The sequence below is a fragment of the Pseudorasbora parva genome, chromosome 1 (assembly GCF_024679245.1).
Source record: "Pseudorasbora parva isolate DD20220531a chromosome 1, ASM2467924v1, whole genome shotgun sequence".
Lineage (NCBI taxonomy): Eukaryota > Metazoa > Chordata > Actinopteri > Cypriniformes > Gobionidae > Pseudorasbora > Pseudorasbora parva.
The window spans coordinates 13,341,419-13,358,154 of record NC_090172.1 but is presented as its reverse complement, the minus strand read 5'-3'; the positions used below and the strand labels follow the sequence as shown (position 1 = coordinate 13,358,154).

At 35.7% G+C, this 16,736-nt stretch overlaps 1 protein-coding gene across 7 annotated transcripts in view; it reads left to right on the top strand.

The window, feature by feature from the left end:
- The window catches only part of LOC137048891 (multiple PDZ domain protein), a 139,157-nt gene that overhangs the window by 53,163 nt on the left and 69,258 nt on the right, over nt 1-16,736 (top strand). For all 7 annotated transcript variants that reach the window (XM_067427693.1, XM_067427342.1, XM_067427465.1 and 4 more), the window contains 10 exons: nt 432-620; nt 1,303-1,405; nt 4,311-4,399; nt 4,832-5,033; nt 6,428-6,514; nt 6,599-6,681; nt 11,952-12,098; nt 13,085-13,252; nt 13,928-14,101; nt 14,551-14,760. In XM_067427693.1, the coding sequence (XP_067283794.1) occupies nt 432-620; nt 1,303-1,405; nt 4,311-4,399; nt 4,832-5,033; nt 6,428-6,514; nt 6,599-6,681; nt 11,952-12,098; nt 13,085-13,252; nt 13,928-14,101; nt 14,551-14,760 (1,452 nt within the window). The remainder of the gene's footprint in view (nt 1-431; nt 621-1,302; nt 1,406-4,310; nt 4,400-4,831; nt 5,034-6,427; nt 6,515-6,598; nt 6,682-11,951; nt 12,099-13,084; nt 13,253-13,927; nt 14,102-14,550; nt 14,761-16,736) is intronic.

The window sequence follows — 16,736 nt, the reverse complement described above, 5'->3', positions numbered from 1 at the left end:
AATTTTGGAAACATTTGTATTCATTTTGGTGACATTTTTGGCACACTCCCTTATTCATTTCTGAACAGACACAATAAATAAATCAAAGTAGAAATAAGTTACTGATTTGCATTTTAATCAGTAAGTTTTACATCCAATCACATTAATGATGTTAATAAATAAATCAGACAATGCACAGGCAATTTAGTGATATCGCAGCAGTTGTGGTCTTGACTGGTCTTGAAACAAGAGTTTTCTAAGTCTAAGTCTGAGGCCGAAACAAGACCTTTAAAAAATAGTCTTAAGACTCGTCTCAAGACCAAGTCTTGAGTACTACATCACTACTGTCTAATAACCCTGTGAGGGTTGTGTGAATTCAAATTAAGAATCAAAACAGTGAAGATCGATTTATGAAAAATACATAAGTTGACTGTCTCTCTCACTGCTTCTAGGACGGTCGCTTACGAAGTGGGGATCACGTTTTGCGGATCGGTGATACGGATTTGTTTGGTCTGAGCAGTGAGCAGGTAGCACAAGTTTTGAAACAATGTGGCAACAGAGTTCGACTCCTCATCAGTCGTGGGACAGCAGATGACGCTCCGTCCGCTCCTGTCTCCCTGCCAACTGTCACTGAGCAACAGGTACAGACACAGTGCCGTTCATATACAGATCAGTCTGAACAACATGTAAAACACTGAGCTTTTTGTTTAAGTGTGGTTACTAACTCACCTAGACGTATATGTTATTTCTCAGTGGTTGCTCTTTAATGATTCACAAGACATACTCAAAGTGCTCACTTACGGTTTAATCAACTCGGGTGTGTCTCCTATAGGTCATTAGACTAAATTGAAACAAATGAAACAGTTTACATGCAGTGAGAATATACAGGAAATATATACCAGTGTGCATATTACATCTCAGAGACTTTGGTCTTGGATGAACTTATTAAGAAGCATTTTATGCATTTCCTTTTTTTTCCTTGACCTAATAATACAAAATATTTCAAACAGATATATTTTCTTGATGATATTGTTATACATTTTTTTTTTGTTCTCAAAATCACTTTTTATTCTGGTAGTCTTCCGTAAGACTATATCTGTAACTAACAAGTTATTAATAATTGTAAGAGCATTATTCTTAAAGCTGTATTATCCTGAGTAGTTTATTGTATCTTTCTGTTCATTCTTAACTATATCATCTTCAAGCAAGAGACTTCATTTTTGGTGGGAAAGCAACAACCCTAATGATTATTCATATAATACTAATCTAAATTAGGAGGTTTTCTTTTAATTTTGTTCTCAATGCTGTGTTTTCTGCTTTCAGGGTTTTGAGGAAGAGGAACAGGGTGCTTTTGATGTTAGCTTAACGAAGAATGCTCAAGGATTGGGCATCACCATCGCTGGATATGTTGGGGACAAAACCTCAGGTGACCTTTAAATCATACACCAAATTATATTATCATATGCACAGGCATTACAGAAAATGTATACCTTGGGTCACAACTTAAGATATGATAAGTTAATTTAGGATTTCATATTACAGAAGCAAATTTTTAGGTACCTTTTCAACCTTTATAATATATTTTCAAGACTCTTGTGATGATACATTGACTTACAATAGGATGAATGACATGTCTGCCATAGCCTGCCGGGGTCTGTATCATTTTTAATTGTACTTTTAAACTTCGGGTTTCGGGTAGGAACCCGAGAACAAAAAGACCTACAAAATTCGACTGCTTTAACGGCATATACGTCACTTCCACCACCACACCCACGTAAACACAAGTAAATACATAAGACTTACATAAAAATCATATGATATTAGGATACCTTTAGGAGCATCGTGATCATTTGGCATTTGAAAAAAATAAAACCCATGAAATTATATTCATATGACATGCTGAAACATATACCACTGTACCTGGGGATGAAGACATTTCACATGCGTCGCAAGCAGAACAAAAATCAGGTCATACTAATAACAAGATAATGATAAACATTTTTTCCATTTACAAAGCACGAACCTCATCTCTCTCAGCAACTTCTTCACTATCATTCTCCCACTCACTAAACTCCTTTATCTTTGACTCACTCGGCTGGCGGCAGGAGCTGCTTGGCTAGCTGCTTTCGTGATGCGTCATGTGACACCAAAGGTTTTGGGGACATCATGCAATTTACGATGCTACGGCCAACGTATTGTAACCTTAAAGAACCTAATAAAATATGAAATAAATATTCCCAAATATTTAATATAGGCTTTAGGTAATTGTATGCAACATACACAGATTTTTTATTTTAAGCTCTGTTAAAAAGTTAAAGCCTGTTTTATAAATCGCCTTTTGCAAAAAAAAAAAAAAAAAAAAAAAAAAAAACGAAAATAAATAAGGTGTTAGTCACTTGAAGAATGACCGGTAATACCCCGTGACGGCTCATTGGGCTCTGTAGTGTTGGTCGCAATTCGTCAACTAACCGCAAAATCATGTGTCTTGGGAGTCTGTAATTATTTACAAGCATTTTATCATCAAAGTACAGCACATCCTCTGGGTCCTCCAAAAGTCTCTCAACCATCAAACCTCGATGCTCTTCATCTTGTATAATTAATAAATGTAACGCTCTCTCGAAAAAGGATTTTTGTACTGTGATTATTACCGCTGGGTACACCAGTTAGGTAAAAACTGGTGTACCAGTTATAAGTTAGGACACCAGTGGGATTGTCCTGAAGTTAAGACAGCTTTTAGGATTTTTTGTCGAGTTAGGATGTTTCTGTAATACCCGTGTTCTATCCATAGTTAAGATAAGATTATGCATTTAAGAAATGTCATTCTGTAATAGCTTTTGTCCTAAATGCAGTCCTAACTGAAACTCCCATGGTTACCAAACAGATGAGATAGAATTCTAAATTTGCAAATGCAAGCGTCACTCAAACTAAAGCAGTTTGGCATGCAGTTTATTTAGCAAATTATTACTTATTACATAATTAATACTCTTCAAAAAAATAATTTACTTAAAGGGTTAGTTCACCCAAAAATAAAATAAAAATCATGAATGACTCACTCCAATGTCGTTTCACACCCGTTCATCCTCGGAACACAGTTTAAGATATTTTAGATTTAGTCCGAGGCCTTTCTGTCCTTTCAATGCAAGCGTATGCCCACCTGCTGTCCACTTCCAGAAGGTAATGAAAACATCATCAAAGTAGTCCATATGTGACATCAGTTGGTTAGTTAGACTCTTTTGAAGCGTCGACAATACATTTTGTTCCAAAAAAAACAAAAAAATACGGCTTTATTCAGCATTGTCTTCTCTTCTGTGTTCCTCAAATAAAGATTGAAACGGTCATGATTCAAGATTCAGATTGTGTGTAAACCAGCAAACTGCTGAAATCACGTGACATTGGCAATGCAAATCACGAATCAATCTGCTGATTCGCGACTGTTTGATTCTTTATTTGAGGTTTGAAAACAAACGCTGAAGAGAAGACAATGCTAAATTAAGTCATATTTTTTGTTATTTTTGGACCAAAATGTATTGTCGACGCTTCAAAAGAGTCTAACTAACAAACTGATGTCACATATGGACTACTTTGATGATTTTGAGGATTTTCATTACCTTCTGGACGTGTATTTGTTTCTTTTGCATAGTAATCTGCTGACTGTACACGATCCCTTATGGCTCTTTCAGACTGCACGATTTTCAAATTGTCGGGTCACTGCTCTATTCACTCTGCATGACTATCTGGGGTATCATTCAGTCACTGCGGTGTTCACACTGCACGATGGTTTGACAACAGAGGAGTTCACACTGCATGACTATCTGAATATCTCTATTTATAGTTCAGATCTACAACAGTAGCAGTGAGCAAAATACAGTAAAGCACCTTTTGAAAGTATCTTGATGGTTCAAATAAAGATAATTTTGATTACATTGTTACATTGTTAAATTCATTTGGACAAATGAATGTTTTGTTATTGAATCATTCATGAAGGAGATTCATTCAAAAACACTGCATGTATCTCCTTTCGGAGGCACTCAGCATACCCGTTTAAAGAAGTCACTGTTTGCCACTGCAACAAGTGCACACTCAAAAAGCACTTTCTTTTTCCCAATTGATTTTACTAAGGTTTAAGTTTGTTACATGTGATGATTTGTGATTCCCATGCTATTAAAAAAATATTTTATTATGTACAGTAAGCATTTGCAGAAAATATCACTCCTAAAAGAGTTTATTTTTCTTACTCTTGGGCAGATTTCAGCTAAAATGCGTATTCTCGTTCTACCGTGCTTCATTTTAAGCAGTGTTTAACCTTTGCTGACTGTAATTTCCTGTTGCAGAGCCCTCTGGGATATTCGTGAAGAGCATTTCGAGGGATAGCGCAGTGGAGCAAGATGGGCGAATTCATGTTGGAGATCAAATCATAGCTGTGAGTTATTTCACACCGAATGTGTCATATAAAACTTTTTGTTACAGTGCTTATCAAAAGGGTTTTATGCTTACAGGTGAAAGTGCTTCTGTGTGTTATTGTGCGTGTGTGAATGTGTACTTGGGTGTATATGCATTAGGGTGGACAAAATAGTGATTTGAGATATTTTATTTTAGTAGTTATTAATCATTTGCATAATGTTAAAGTTTTCTGAAAATTGAAAATTTTGAAAATGAATTAATTCCCATCAGTTTGTTAATGAAAGTCCCTTCCATATACTGTATATTGATCTGTGTGACTTGGACTGTCAAGGGTCGTATATGATCTCAACATGAGATCAAAATGTATTAAATTCTTAACTTTATGGATTTAAATTCTAAACTCAACAGTTTTGCAAACTGTGTGTGTGTGTGTGTGCGTGTGTATTTGTAGGTAGATGGTGTGAATATCCAGGGTTACACCAACCAGCAGGCTGTGGAGGTTCTGAGACACACGGGTCAGATCGTAAACCTAAAACTCGTCCGACGAGGTTTTAAACCAGAGGACGCATGCCCGTCAATCATACCTGTCGCCGTGGAGACCACCCCCAGCACATCAAGGAACTCAACAATGGAGCGAACGGATACCAAACACGGTAACACACACACACAATAATTGTTGTACTGTTGAATGAGAGTTTTTAATTAATCTATTGCATTGGTCACTTATGTCTGAATGCAGTTTGAACAATCCACAAATGCAGTTTTTTCCCTTGAAGCAGGACATTGGCATTGAAATTTCAGCTTTATTTTAATCAACAGCAATGAATTTTAATATTTTTATCTTTAGTTAGCATTAACAGTGTGTAAAATATTCTGCATTATTTCACATTAAACAATTCAAACAGTAGTATTCTACATTGTCACATGACTTCATCATGTTGAGTGGTGTCCAGTTATCAAAATGAAAACTTTGACAGTCTGCTCAAAAAAAGATTCAGAGAGAGAGATCTAAAAGGGATAATTCACCCAAAAATTAAAATTTGAGGGCATCCCAGATGTATGTGTGTTTGTTTCTTCAGTAGAACACAAATGAAGATTTTTAACTCCAACCGTTGCTCGTATAATGCATGTCAATGGGGTGTTTTCTGAGAGTCACTATGAGAGTAAAAAACACAAAGATAATATTAAAGATAATACAAATCCATATTAAACCCTGTGGCTGGTGTGACACATTGATGTTTTAATAATACACGAAAACGATGGGTTTCTGATATGAAAGATTTGTTTGATATAAGATTCGTCTGATATGAGGTAAAAAAACAAAAAAAACAAAAACAAATACTGTGAGAAATACTGTTTTTGAAAGAAGGTTTTTGCGAGAAACCGATCCTTTCGTGTCTTAAGACATCAATGTGTTGCTACAAGCCACAGGGTGTAATATGGATTCGTATATCTATGTGTTTTTTTATCTCATAGTGACTTTCATAGAAAACACCCCATTGACATGCATTATACGAGCAACGGTTGGAGTTAAAACATTTAATTTGTGTTCTACTGAAAACACACCTACATCTCGGATGCCCTGGGGGTAAGCAGATAAACATCAAATTTTCATTTTTGGGTAAACTACCCCTTTAAAAATCACAGCTGTAATGTCTTCCAATTCATTCACCACACTAGAAATGCAAGGTATAGCTGAGTATACATACGATATCCCTTACAGTGTGCTTTGTTGTGCAAATCCAGGGGACTTTAAAAGTCTATCCTGATAAATACATAAAGATGGAGAGAATACCTGAAGATATTACAACAGAAATATACAACAGAGCTGAGATCTAACTTAAACCCAATAAGAAAGAGAGGGAAAGTTTGGTAGATCCTCTTTCTGTGTGTGCAAGTCCCGCGACCGCTGCACCATATTTAGTCAAAATCCTCTCTCATCCTTTCATCACAATCTTAAGAAGCCTGTTATTATATAAAGAAAGTTCAAACCAACATGGTCACACATCACTGATGCCACTGTGTTTTTGTCTTTGTGTGTGTGTAGATGAGAGGCTGTTTCTCACCCCAGAGGAAAACGCCAAACCTCAGTCTGTCACGGTTCAGCCCATCAGAACTCCAGAAAGACGTGACGGTGAGAGACTTTTGCCATTTTACGACTGATATCGGGGAACTGACACGCAGAGACGGGTGGATAATGTTGTCATGTCTCTCTCAGGTCCTGTTAAGCTGAGCTCGGAGGATGAACACAAACTTTTGCAGAAGTGGCAGAATGAACTCAGCGCCTGCAGTGAAATCATTGTGAGTATATTATTTATGCTTGATTTTTTTTTATTAGAAGAACTTTTTGTCACTATGATTTGAAAGAAAGAAAAATAATGCCTTTGTAAATTGGTATTGTCTATTTAATTTAATAATGTTGTCCTCTACACACAGTGAACTAATTTATTGTGTAGCTATTTTAATTAATTTGGTATTTTTGTGTACAGTTTGTCATTTATTTATAACAGATAATTGCTGCCCCATATATTTTTCTATTATGGAAATGAGAAGGCACAGGAGCACATCTCTGTCATGGCAGTTTGAAATGTGATTTGAAATGTGAAACATTTTTAGATTTTTATTAATTAAAATGTAATTCTCTTTTATATATATTAATATACAAAGTTAATTTGCTGCCAGCTAATTTGTTGTTTGCAAGACTAAGGCTTTTCCAATGGCTTTGCTGAAAAGTGAATAATGTCATTACCATCACCCATAAAAAATCCACTCAATCACACACTATACTAAAACCAGTCCAGTGTTTATTTAGACCATAGTCAGATCAGCCTTTGATATATAAAAGTTCATTGTGATATAAGAATAACCTGTAAGTTTTGGAGCTAAAAACGTCCTTGTTAGTCAAAGAAAAGCTTTTATTGACACCAGGCCCAGCAAACACTTGATGGGAAAGTGCCTCCCAAGCGGCAACCTCCCCCAGTTTCTCTTGAAGCAAATACGGAAGTGACTTAAACTGCAATTTATCGACTGGCCACTAGGGACAGGCTCCAGAAGGGAGCAGAATCTCATTGAGTCCCATGTTAAAATGCGTAACTTTACACCAGAAAAAAACATGTTTATAGTCTAGTACAAATTGTGGTTTTGGTCTATATGGCAAATTTTGCCCTTAATGACAACTGTGAGGGGGGTGAAGGTTTGTTATAACTTGTTCGTTTACATTATATAAAGCCTTTAAGTTCTGCATAATTAAGGGCGTGGCCACTTTGATTGACAGGTGTGTAGTAGACATGTGGCGATTTTCGATAATGCGATTTATCACGATAATAAATATGCACGATATTGTTATCGTGGGCACTTTAAAATATCGTAAATAATAATTTATTAACAATTTAACGTTTTTTTATAATGCACTCAAGAATACTTTGCCCATCAACCGTATAAATGCTTAACACTGCTGTATTCTGCGTCAAAGGGACACGCGCTCAGATATAAACAAGCCCAACGTGCGTTTGCACATGACTGAACCGGTGAAGGAGACGCGCTGCTGAAGTGCCGCTCAGTGACAGCAGAGGGCGCTGATGAACTGCAGAATTAAGCAGTTACCCCGGAAACCAGCAAACAAACAAACAAAACGAGTGTAGTTTTTAAAACAGCCATTCGTTTTTGTAATCTCAATGTTGTTCATCACAGCTCCAAATACTTAATACTTAAAGACTTAATAGGCTATTTATTTTCAAACTTAAACATTTTTATGTTTTAATCTGGACTACAACATGCCCTAATAATTAGAACTGTTCTGATTATTTGTTATTGTTCAGTCAAACTTTGAGACATACGACTTCATTAGTTAACATGTTAATTCATTATTACCAAACTGACGATGAAAAATACTTATAAAGAATTAATCATTCTATGTTAATTTCTTAGTTACTGTTTAATAACATCAAAATCAAAATAACTTTTTTAATGGACCTAAGATAAAGCTAACAATGATCAGTATTTCTTAACTAACATTAACAAAAACATTATACTTTATGTACTAAATGTAGCTATTGCTCAATCTTAGTTAATGCATTAAATAACCTTATTGTAATTTGTAAGCCTACCTGTTGTTCTTTATAGCCTAATTCTTTTGCAATTTAATCTGTTTGAAAATTTTACTTTTACAGCTCTGAAAAATATCAAGAGACCACATAACATTGATTTCTCAATGAGGGGTCTCTTTATCATTTTTTTTTCCAGAGCTGTATATATTTTTGGTGCATTATTGTATTTAAACATTCAGTTGTTTTTGTTCTTACAAAAATAGTTCTTAAAGCTGATATTCTATGGCAACACTTTTTTTTTGCAACTTATTTCAATATCGTGATAATATCGTATATCGTGATAAAACTTCATCAATTAATCGCAACATGAAAAATTGATATCGGCACATGCCTAGTGTGTAGCCATTTATCCTCTGTCTGTTAGTCATCGTGTCACCCCAGCTCCGCCCACATCCCGTCTCTCTGCCCATTTTCTATTATCCCGGCATGACGCGCGATGACGCAGCTCGTCTCTACTTTATGCTTCAAAACTGCACTTGACGTCATGGACACTACGTCCAATTTTTTTTTTTTTTACAGTCTATGGTGCCTCCCTGTGAGTCAGAGTGTGGTGAAACAATGCCTTAACTGAAGACGACGAGCTCCTGATTCTGTAGCTCTGCCCACTAGGGGTGTGCCATATCATATCGTCCGCGATAATACCGGTATAAATTTTTACATGATAAAAAAGTGTCATATCGCGATATCAATGATATAGCAGCGCAAAGACGTATGGCGCATTTACTTTCCCTAGCGCGCACAATAACACCTGTCTGAGTGAGAAGAGCAGCATGTCAGCCTGCGATGATGGTTACAAGAGGTCAGCTCTCTTGACAACTGACATAACATGAACAGCTTATGGCTGATTTTCATGCAATATTTAACCGAAAGGGTAACATTGACGTTTATTTTTGTCAGTTTTGACTTAAGTTAGTTAGATCTAGCATTGTGCAAGCTTTGAATAAGACACAGAGATAAAGTAAGTAGTGTATAAAGTAATACGTTTATTTGAATGAATGGATTATAGCATTTATTTTAATTAGAGAGAGAGAGAGAGAGAGAGAGAGAGAGAGAGAGAGAGAGAGAGAGAGAGAGAGAGAGAGAGAGAGAGAGAGATGCATGACTGTGTTCAGCGTCTCTCTTAACAATGCTGATGTGCGTTTATTACTTTAAAAAAGCAAGTAACCCCAACATTGCTAAGAAATATAATGTAGTGATCCAGTAGCTTAGATATTTTGTTCCTAAAAGTCGCGGGGCGCCGTTGATAACCAGATTCCGTGCTCCTGAATCTGCAGCGCGATCTCTGTATGCGAGTGACGTGTGTGTGTATGTGCGCGCGCTTCATAATGAAAACAGCTCATACAGTTATCGCAAATATTCCTGAAATATCGTGATATAATTTTGAAGCTATATCGCCCACCCCTACCGCCCACTGATTTGTGCATGGCATGTTATAGAAAAATAACATAGCCCTACCTGGAGCTAAACCGGATTGAACTTCCAAGCAGTAAACATGCTGCATAAGCTTCATTTAGATTCCAATATTATGAGTGCATGGATGAACTTTATTTTTAATGAAGATCCAGTTCATGTGGGGGAGACGATTAAATGAAAATATATTATAGTTATAATTTATATTAAATACAGTTAGATGAACTTTATTGACCCTCTTAAGTAGGAAATATTGTAACAGACTCAGAGAGTAGAGGGATCCATATGCAGATATTTATTAGAAGCAAAAGGGCGAATCACAGAGTTGAAAGCCAGGCCATAAAGCCCAAGGTCAAATATCAAGAAAACAGGCAATCAAATCCAAAACCCAAACCTAAGAGAGTACACAGTATAACAGGTCAGATAATACAAAGTCAAGGCAAGACACAATATGGGAAAATGCTTAGAACTGCAGACCAGGCAAACAATACCTACAATGAACAAAGAGAATCGAGGGGTGCGTCTCAATCAGCTCCGTAGTCAGGGCCCTGAGCAGGACATAAGTCAATGGGCTGACTCCCTGATCAGTGCTCTGACTACTAAACTAGGGAGCTGATTGAGACGCACTCAGGCTCTTTAGGAAGGAGAAACCTTGTGACAGGAACAGAATACGGGAGTTCAACAGTTCAGTATACGAGAGAGGGTGCCCTCTGGCGGTTAGAGGGCGACCTCAGTTTGGGATGTTACACTTATGTACTTTATATGTAATTTCCTAGTTACTTCTATTGTTTGATAGAAGTAATTAGGAAATTGTACTGACAAATATTTGTGGTAAAGAAAATTCACTTCATTGTAATTTCTATTAAAACGTGCAGGATATGTACAGTACAGGCCAAAAGTTTGGACACATTACTAATTGTAATGTTTTTGAAAGAAGTTTTTTCTGCTCATCAAGCCTGCATTTATTTGATCAAAAATACAGAAAAAATGTAATTGTGATATATTATTACAATTAAAAATAATTGGTTTTCAATTTATTATACTTTAAATGATCATTTATTTCTGAGATGCAAAGCTGAATTTTCAGTATCATTCCTCCAGTCTTCAGTGTCACATGATCCTTCAGAAATCATTCTGATATGATGATTCATTTTCAAAGTTGGAAACAGTTCTGCTTAATATTTTTTTCATAACCTGTGATACTTTTTTTTATAATACTTTGATGAATAAAAAGTAAAAAAAATAAAAAGAAGCAAATGTTTTAAAAATAGAAATCTTTTGTAACAACATTATACACTATTGGTCAGTAATTTGGGGTCAGTAATTTTTTTTCTTTTTTTAAAATAAATCAATAATTTTATTCAGCATGGATATGTTAAATTAATAAAAATTGATAGTAAAGGAGATTTATATCATTTGAAAATGTTTTTATTTTGAATAAATGCAGTTCTTTTAAACCTTTTATTCATCAAATATATTAGGCAGCAGAACTGTTTCCAACACTCATAATAAATCAGAATATTAGAATGATTTCTGAAGGATCCTTTTGATAGACTGGATGTCACATGTGACTGAAGACTGGAGTACCGATCCAGAAAATTCAGCTTTGCATCACAGAAATAAATGATAATTTAAAGTATAATAAATTGAAAACCACATTTTTTAAATTGTAATAATATATCGCAATACTTAAAAAAATTCTGCATTTTTGATCAAATAAAGGATGAGCAGAAGAAACTTCTTTCAAAAACATTACGATTAGTAATGTGTCCAAACTTTTGGCCTGTACTGTATGTAAGTCAACACATCAAAATAAGTATACTTTAAAGCATGACAAAAGATTATTAAAACAAAGATTTAAAATGTGCTTCATTTAATATGAAGTGCACTTTGTAATAAGTGTTAAGAACACACTTAATTTGATATTTACTACTAACATCAAAATCTTTTTGAATATTTGGAGTGAAGCATTTTTTTTAAAACAGACTGTGGCTTTTTTTAAAGTCTGTGATGTTTTTTGAACGGTTCAGTCATTCTGTGTTAATGTATGTGCAGGTGGCTCAAGTAGAGAAGTTTAGCGAGAACAGTGGTTTAGGGATCAGTCTGGATGCGTGTGCCGGCCATCACTTCCTCAGCTCTGTACTTCCTGAAGGACCCGTCGGACGATCTGGAAAGATCTGTAGTGGAGACGAACTGCTAGAGGTAAAACAAGCACACATCCGAGTCACCACTATTACAAACAACTGACCACCAATATACAGTGTGTATATATATATATATATATATATATATATATATATATATATATATATATATTGACTGAATTGATCAGATTCAGTAACTATATATATATATATATATATATATATATATATATATATATATATATATATATATATATATATATATATACATATATACATATATATATATAGTTGCAATTTGGCCCAATTTTGATTACGTATGTGTCATACATATTTAATTAATAAAATTAACCAGTAGGCTTATGCTTACATTAACTGTGTTGTCCTGTATACAGGAATATTCTAATAGCTGCACGGCATGTAGAAGTCTCTTATGCTCACCAAGGCTACATTTATTTGATCAAAACCACAGTAACATTTTGTAATATTTTTAAAATTTGAAAAGGACTCTTTTCTATTGTAATACATTTTTTAAAATGTTATTTATTTCTGTGACGCAAAGCTAAATTTTCTTCATCATTACAGCCAGTCTGCAGAGTCACGTGATCCTTCATAAATCATTCTAATATGCTGATTTGGTACTCAAGAATAATTTCTTATTGTGAGCGTTGAAAAAAGTTGTGCTGCTTCATGTTTTTTTGGAAACCATGATAAAAAAAACTGCATTTTTTAATTAAGAAAAACAGCATTTATTTAAAAATATAAATATTTTGTAAGATTATAAATGTTTTTACTGTCACATTTAATCAATGGAATGCATCCTCTCTGAAAAAAATATTAGATTCTTTAAAAAAAATATATATATATATTACTGACCCAAACTTTCAGTTTTTTTTTTGTTTTTTTTTGTTTTTTTCAATGGCAGATTATTAAACATTTGCATTTGGTTATCTCAATGTATAATATTTGGTAAAATAAATTAAATAAAATGTTGACACCAATATTAATGTTTTTACTATCTCTTCATTATTCTGGTTTGTTCAGGTGAATGGCATTCCTCTCAGAGGAGAGAGTCATAAAGAGGTGGTTGACATACTGAAAGAACTTCCTGTATCTGTGACCATGGTCTGCTGTAGACCCGCCCCAATAATGACTGACAGCCAAACTGACCAACCACAGCCAGAGGATATGGCAACAGATTCCATAGTTCTGGTACATTAAATCATCCATTAAATATCAAATCCTGTTTATATTTAATATGTAAGATTACATGAATTATCGATAATGTACAATTAGTTCCACACTATTGCAAATCAGTGTGGTTGGGGTCTTTTCTTTCCACCAAGAAAACAGAATTCAAGTAGAATTAAATGAATCAGCCCTAGGTGTGTTTTTTAATAGTGCATTACATTTTATTCTAAATTAACTTTTTTTGGATTTTATCAAACATATGGGCCATATAGAAAATGGATGGATTTACAGATTTAAAAAGTGTTTTGTCCTACAAATTGTTTTGCTGTTAATCAAATTAACTTAGAATCAAAATCAAATTGATCTTCTGTCAACCTAAATCAGTTTTATAATTGTTCTTTTATATTGATAAAGTTCTTGTCTTCCACGAGCCTGAGCAGTTCAGTCAGACTTCCCTTTGTTGGGATTATATCAGATTACATGTTATAATCTCTGTACATCTCGAGTTGCTCTCAGAGGATAGACTTTCAGTGTCCTAATGGATAACACAGTTTAGCTATCAGTAAAAGGGATGGGTTTTGCATCAGTTACATGAGGTAGGTGCTGGTTGATGTGAGGTAGAATATGTGTTATGCTTCTGAACAATTATTAGGGATTTAGTGGGAAATTAAAGTTGTGTTCACCTTGTTTGTGTAGGTGCAAGATGATTTTGAGGATTTCCTGGTCTCTGGCAAATCAGAGGACAGCCTGAAGGATCATGTGACTGAAGAGCCTACCGGAACGCCATTAGCTATGTGGGAAACGGAGATTCAGGACATTGAACTAGAGAAAGGGGAGAGTGGGCTGGGCTTCAGCATTCTGGATTACCAGGTGAGAGCATTGGAGGACCTTCCAAAATTTAGATTGTCACATGAGAAAGGGAGGATCTCAATTCCAATTTCACTAGTAAAGCAAAGCAGTAGCTCATGAGTTTGATATTCAATTGAGTCTTTTTTATTGATTCATTGAAAGAACTGGCTCATGAAAGGCATCTTTTTGTAAATCAGATCTTAAGTATATATTTACAACAACAACAAAAAAACATTAAAAAAGCAGTTGCAGATAATATAATATTATTGAAATAAAAGGCCACTTAAGTGTGTTAACAGTAAGACTGTTTCTCAACACACTTAAGTACACTTTTGAAATGTGCACTTTGTAATAATGTCAAATTAAAATACTTCCAGTATTTCTAAAACTAAAATTAAACATAAATTTCCATTCTAATGAAATGCATCATTGTGCAGGTCTAATGTAATGATAATGTTGCGTGTGTGCAGGACCCAATGGACCCGGTTAAGACGGTTATTGTGATTAGGTCATTAGTTCCCAACGGTGTAGCAGAGCAAGACGGACGCTTGTTGCCGGGAGACCGTCTCATGTATGTCAACAATATCAACCTGGAGAGCGCCAGTTTGGAGGAGGCGGTGCAGGCTCTGAAGGGAGCAAACATGGGTGCTGTCCGCATCGGGGTGGCCAAACCACTGCCCGTAAGAAATACCAGACTATACTTACTAAAGCAGCTTTTACCTCTGTACAATTTTCGGTGTTATTGATATCAGCAGTTGCAGTAACAGGATTCCTACGCAGGTTCTTTGAATATTTCATGACACGGTCTGCATTCCTTTAAGGCCTCAGGAAATGAAATCTTCTAGGAGTGCGTCTGTATCTTTGTGAAGAGCTCTCAGGGGCTGTAGTTTATCTTAACCTCTTCAACTTTCCAAGGCTGTTATCTCGGCTCCTTTATTCTGGGATTGTGTGCACATTTTGGCATCTTTCCTTCTTTTTCTCTCCCGAGGCCTTGAGGTTCGGAGCGTAAGTATGGAGCGTGTATGGTGGGTTGTCAAGTGTACTATGGGTCATCTGATCAGGGCTTTTTTTCCTGTTGATTTAATCTCATGAGAGGCCTTTAGACTGCATGAGTGCGTCGAATCCTTTTGTTCTGTTCTCACAAGTGCGATTGGGTAACATCACCTCTTAATATGGTTCAAATGACTCACTTCCAAGAACCACAATGAAACAGAGCGAGTATTTCTTCCTGCTTGTCTCAGAGAAAACAGCGTGCATCAAATATGTGAAGTGATCATAAATATTAATTAATAATGTTGAAATGCTCGCTAATCAACCTTGCACTACTAACATGCAAAATGACGGTGATTTCTAACCAAATCAAATCAAATTCAGTCTTTTATTGTAATCTCCCCCCCCCCACACACACACACCCTCCATATGCATAATGGTATGTATATATATATATATATATATATATATATATATATATATATATATATATATATATACAGAAAGTATTCAGACCCCTTTAAATTATTAACTTTTTGTTATATTGCAGCCATTTGCTAAAATCATTTACATTAATCTTTTTTTAAATTAATGTGCACACAGCTCCCAATATTGACATAAAAACACAGAACTGTTGACATTTTTGCAGATTTATTTAAAAAGAAAAACTGAAATATCACATAGTCCTAAGTATTCAGATCCTTTGCTGTGACACTCATATACTTAACTTAGGTGCTGTCAATTTCTTCTGATCATCCTTGAGATGGTTCTACACCTTCATTTGAGTCCAGCTGTGTTTGATTATACTGATTGGACTTGATTAGGAAAGCCACACACCTGTCTATATAAGACCTTGCAGCTCACAGTGCATGTCAGAGCAAATGAGAATCATGAGATCAAAGGAACTGCCTGAAGAGCTCAGAGACAGAATTGTGTCAAGGCACAGATCTGACCAAGGTTACTAAACATTTCTGCTGCACTTAAGGTTCCTAAGAGCACAATGGCCTCCATAATCCTTAATTGGAATATGTTTGGGACAACCAGAACCCTTCCTAGAGCGGGCCGTCCGGCCAAACTGAGCTATCGTGCGAGAAGAGCCTTGGTGAGGGAGGAAAAGAAGAACCTGTGGTAGAGCTCCAGAGATGCAATCGGGAGATGGGAGAAAGTTGTAGAAAGTCAACTATTATTGCAGCCCTCCACAAGTCAGGACTTTATGGCAGACTGGCCCGACGGAAGCCTCTCATCAGTGCAAGTCACATAAAAGTTTGCTAAAAAAAACACCTGAAGGGCTTCAACATGGTGAGAAATAAGATTATCTGGTCTGATGAGACCAAGATATAACTTTTTGGCCTTAATTCTAAGCTGTATGTGTGGAGAAAAATATCACCTGTGCTGTCCAATACTGTCCCAACAGTGAAGCATGGTGGTGGCAGCATCATGCTGTGGGGGTGTTTTTCAGATGCCGAGACAGGACGACTGGTTGCAATCGAGGGGAAGATGAATGGGGCCAAGTACAGGGATATCCTGGAAAAAAACCTTCTCCAGAGTGCTCAAGACCTCAGACTGGGCCGAAAGTTCACCTTCTAACAAGACAATGACCCTAAGCACAGCTAAAATAATGAAGGAGTGGCTTCACAACAACTCCATGGCGGTTTTTGAATGGTCC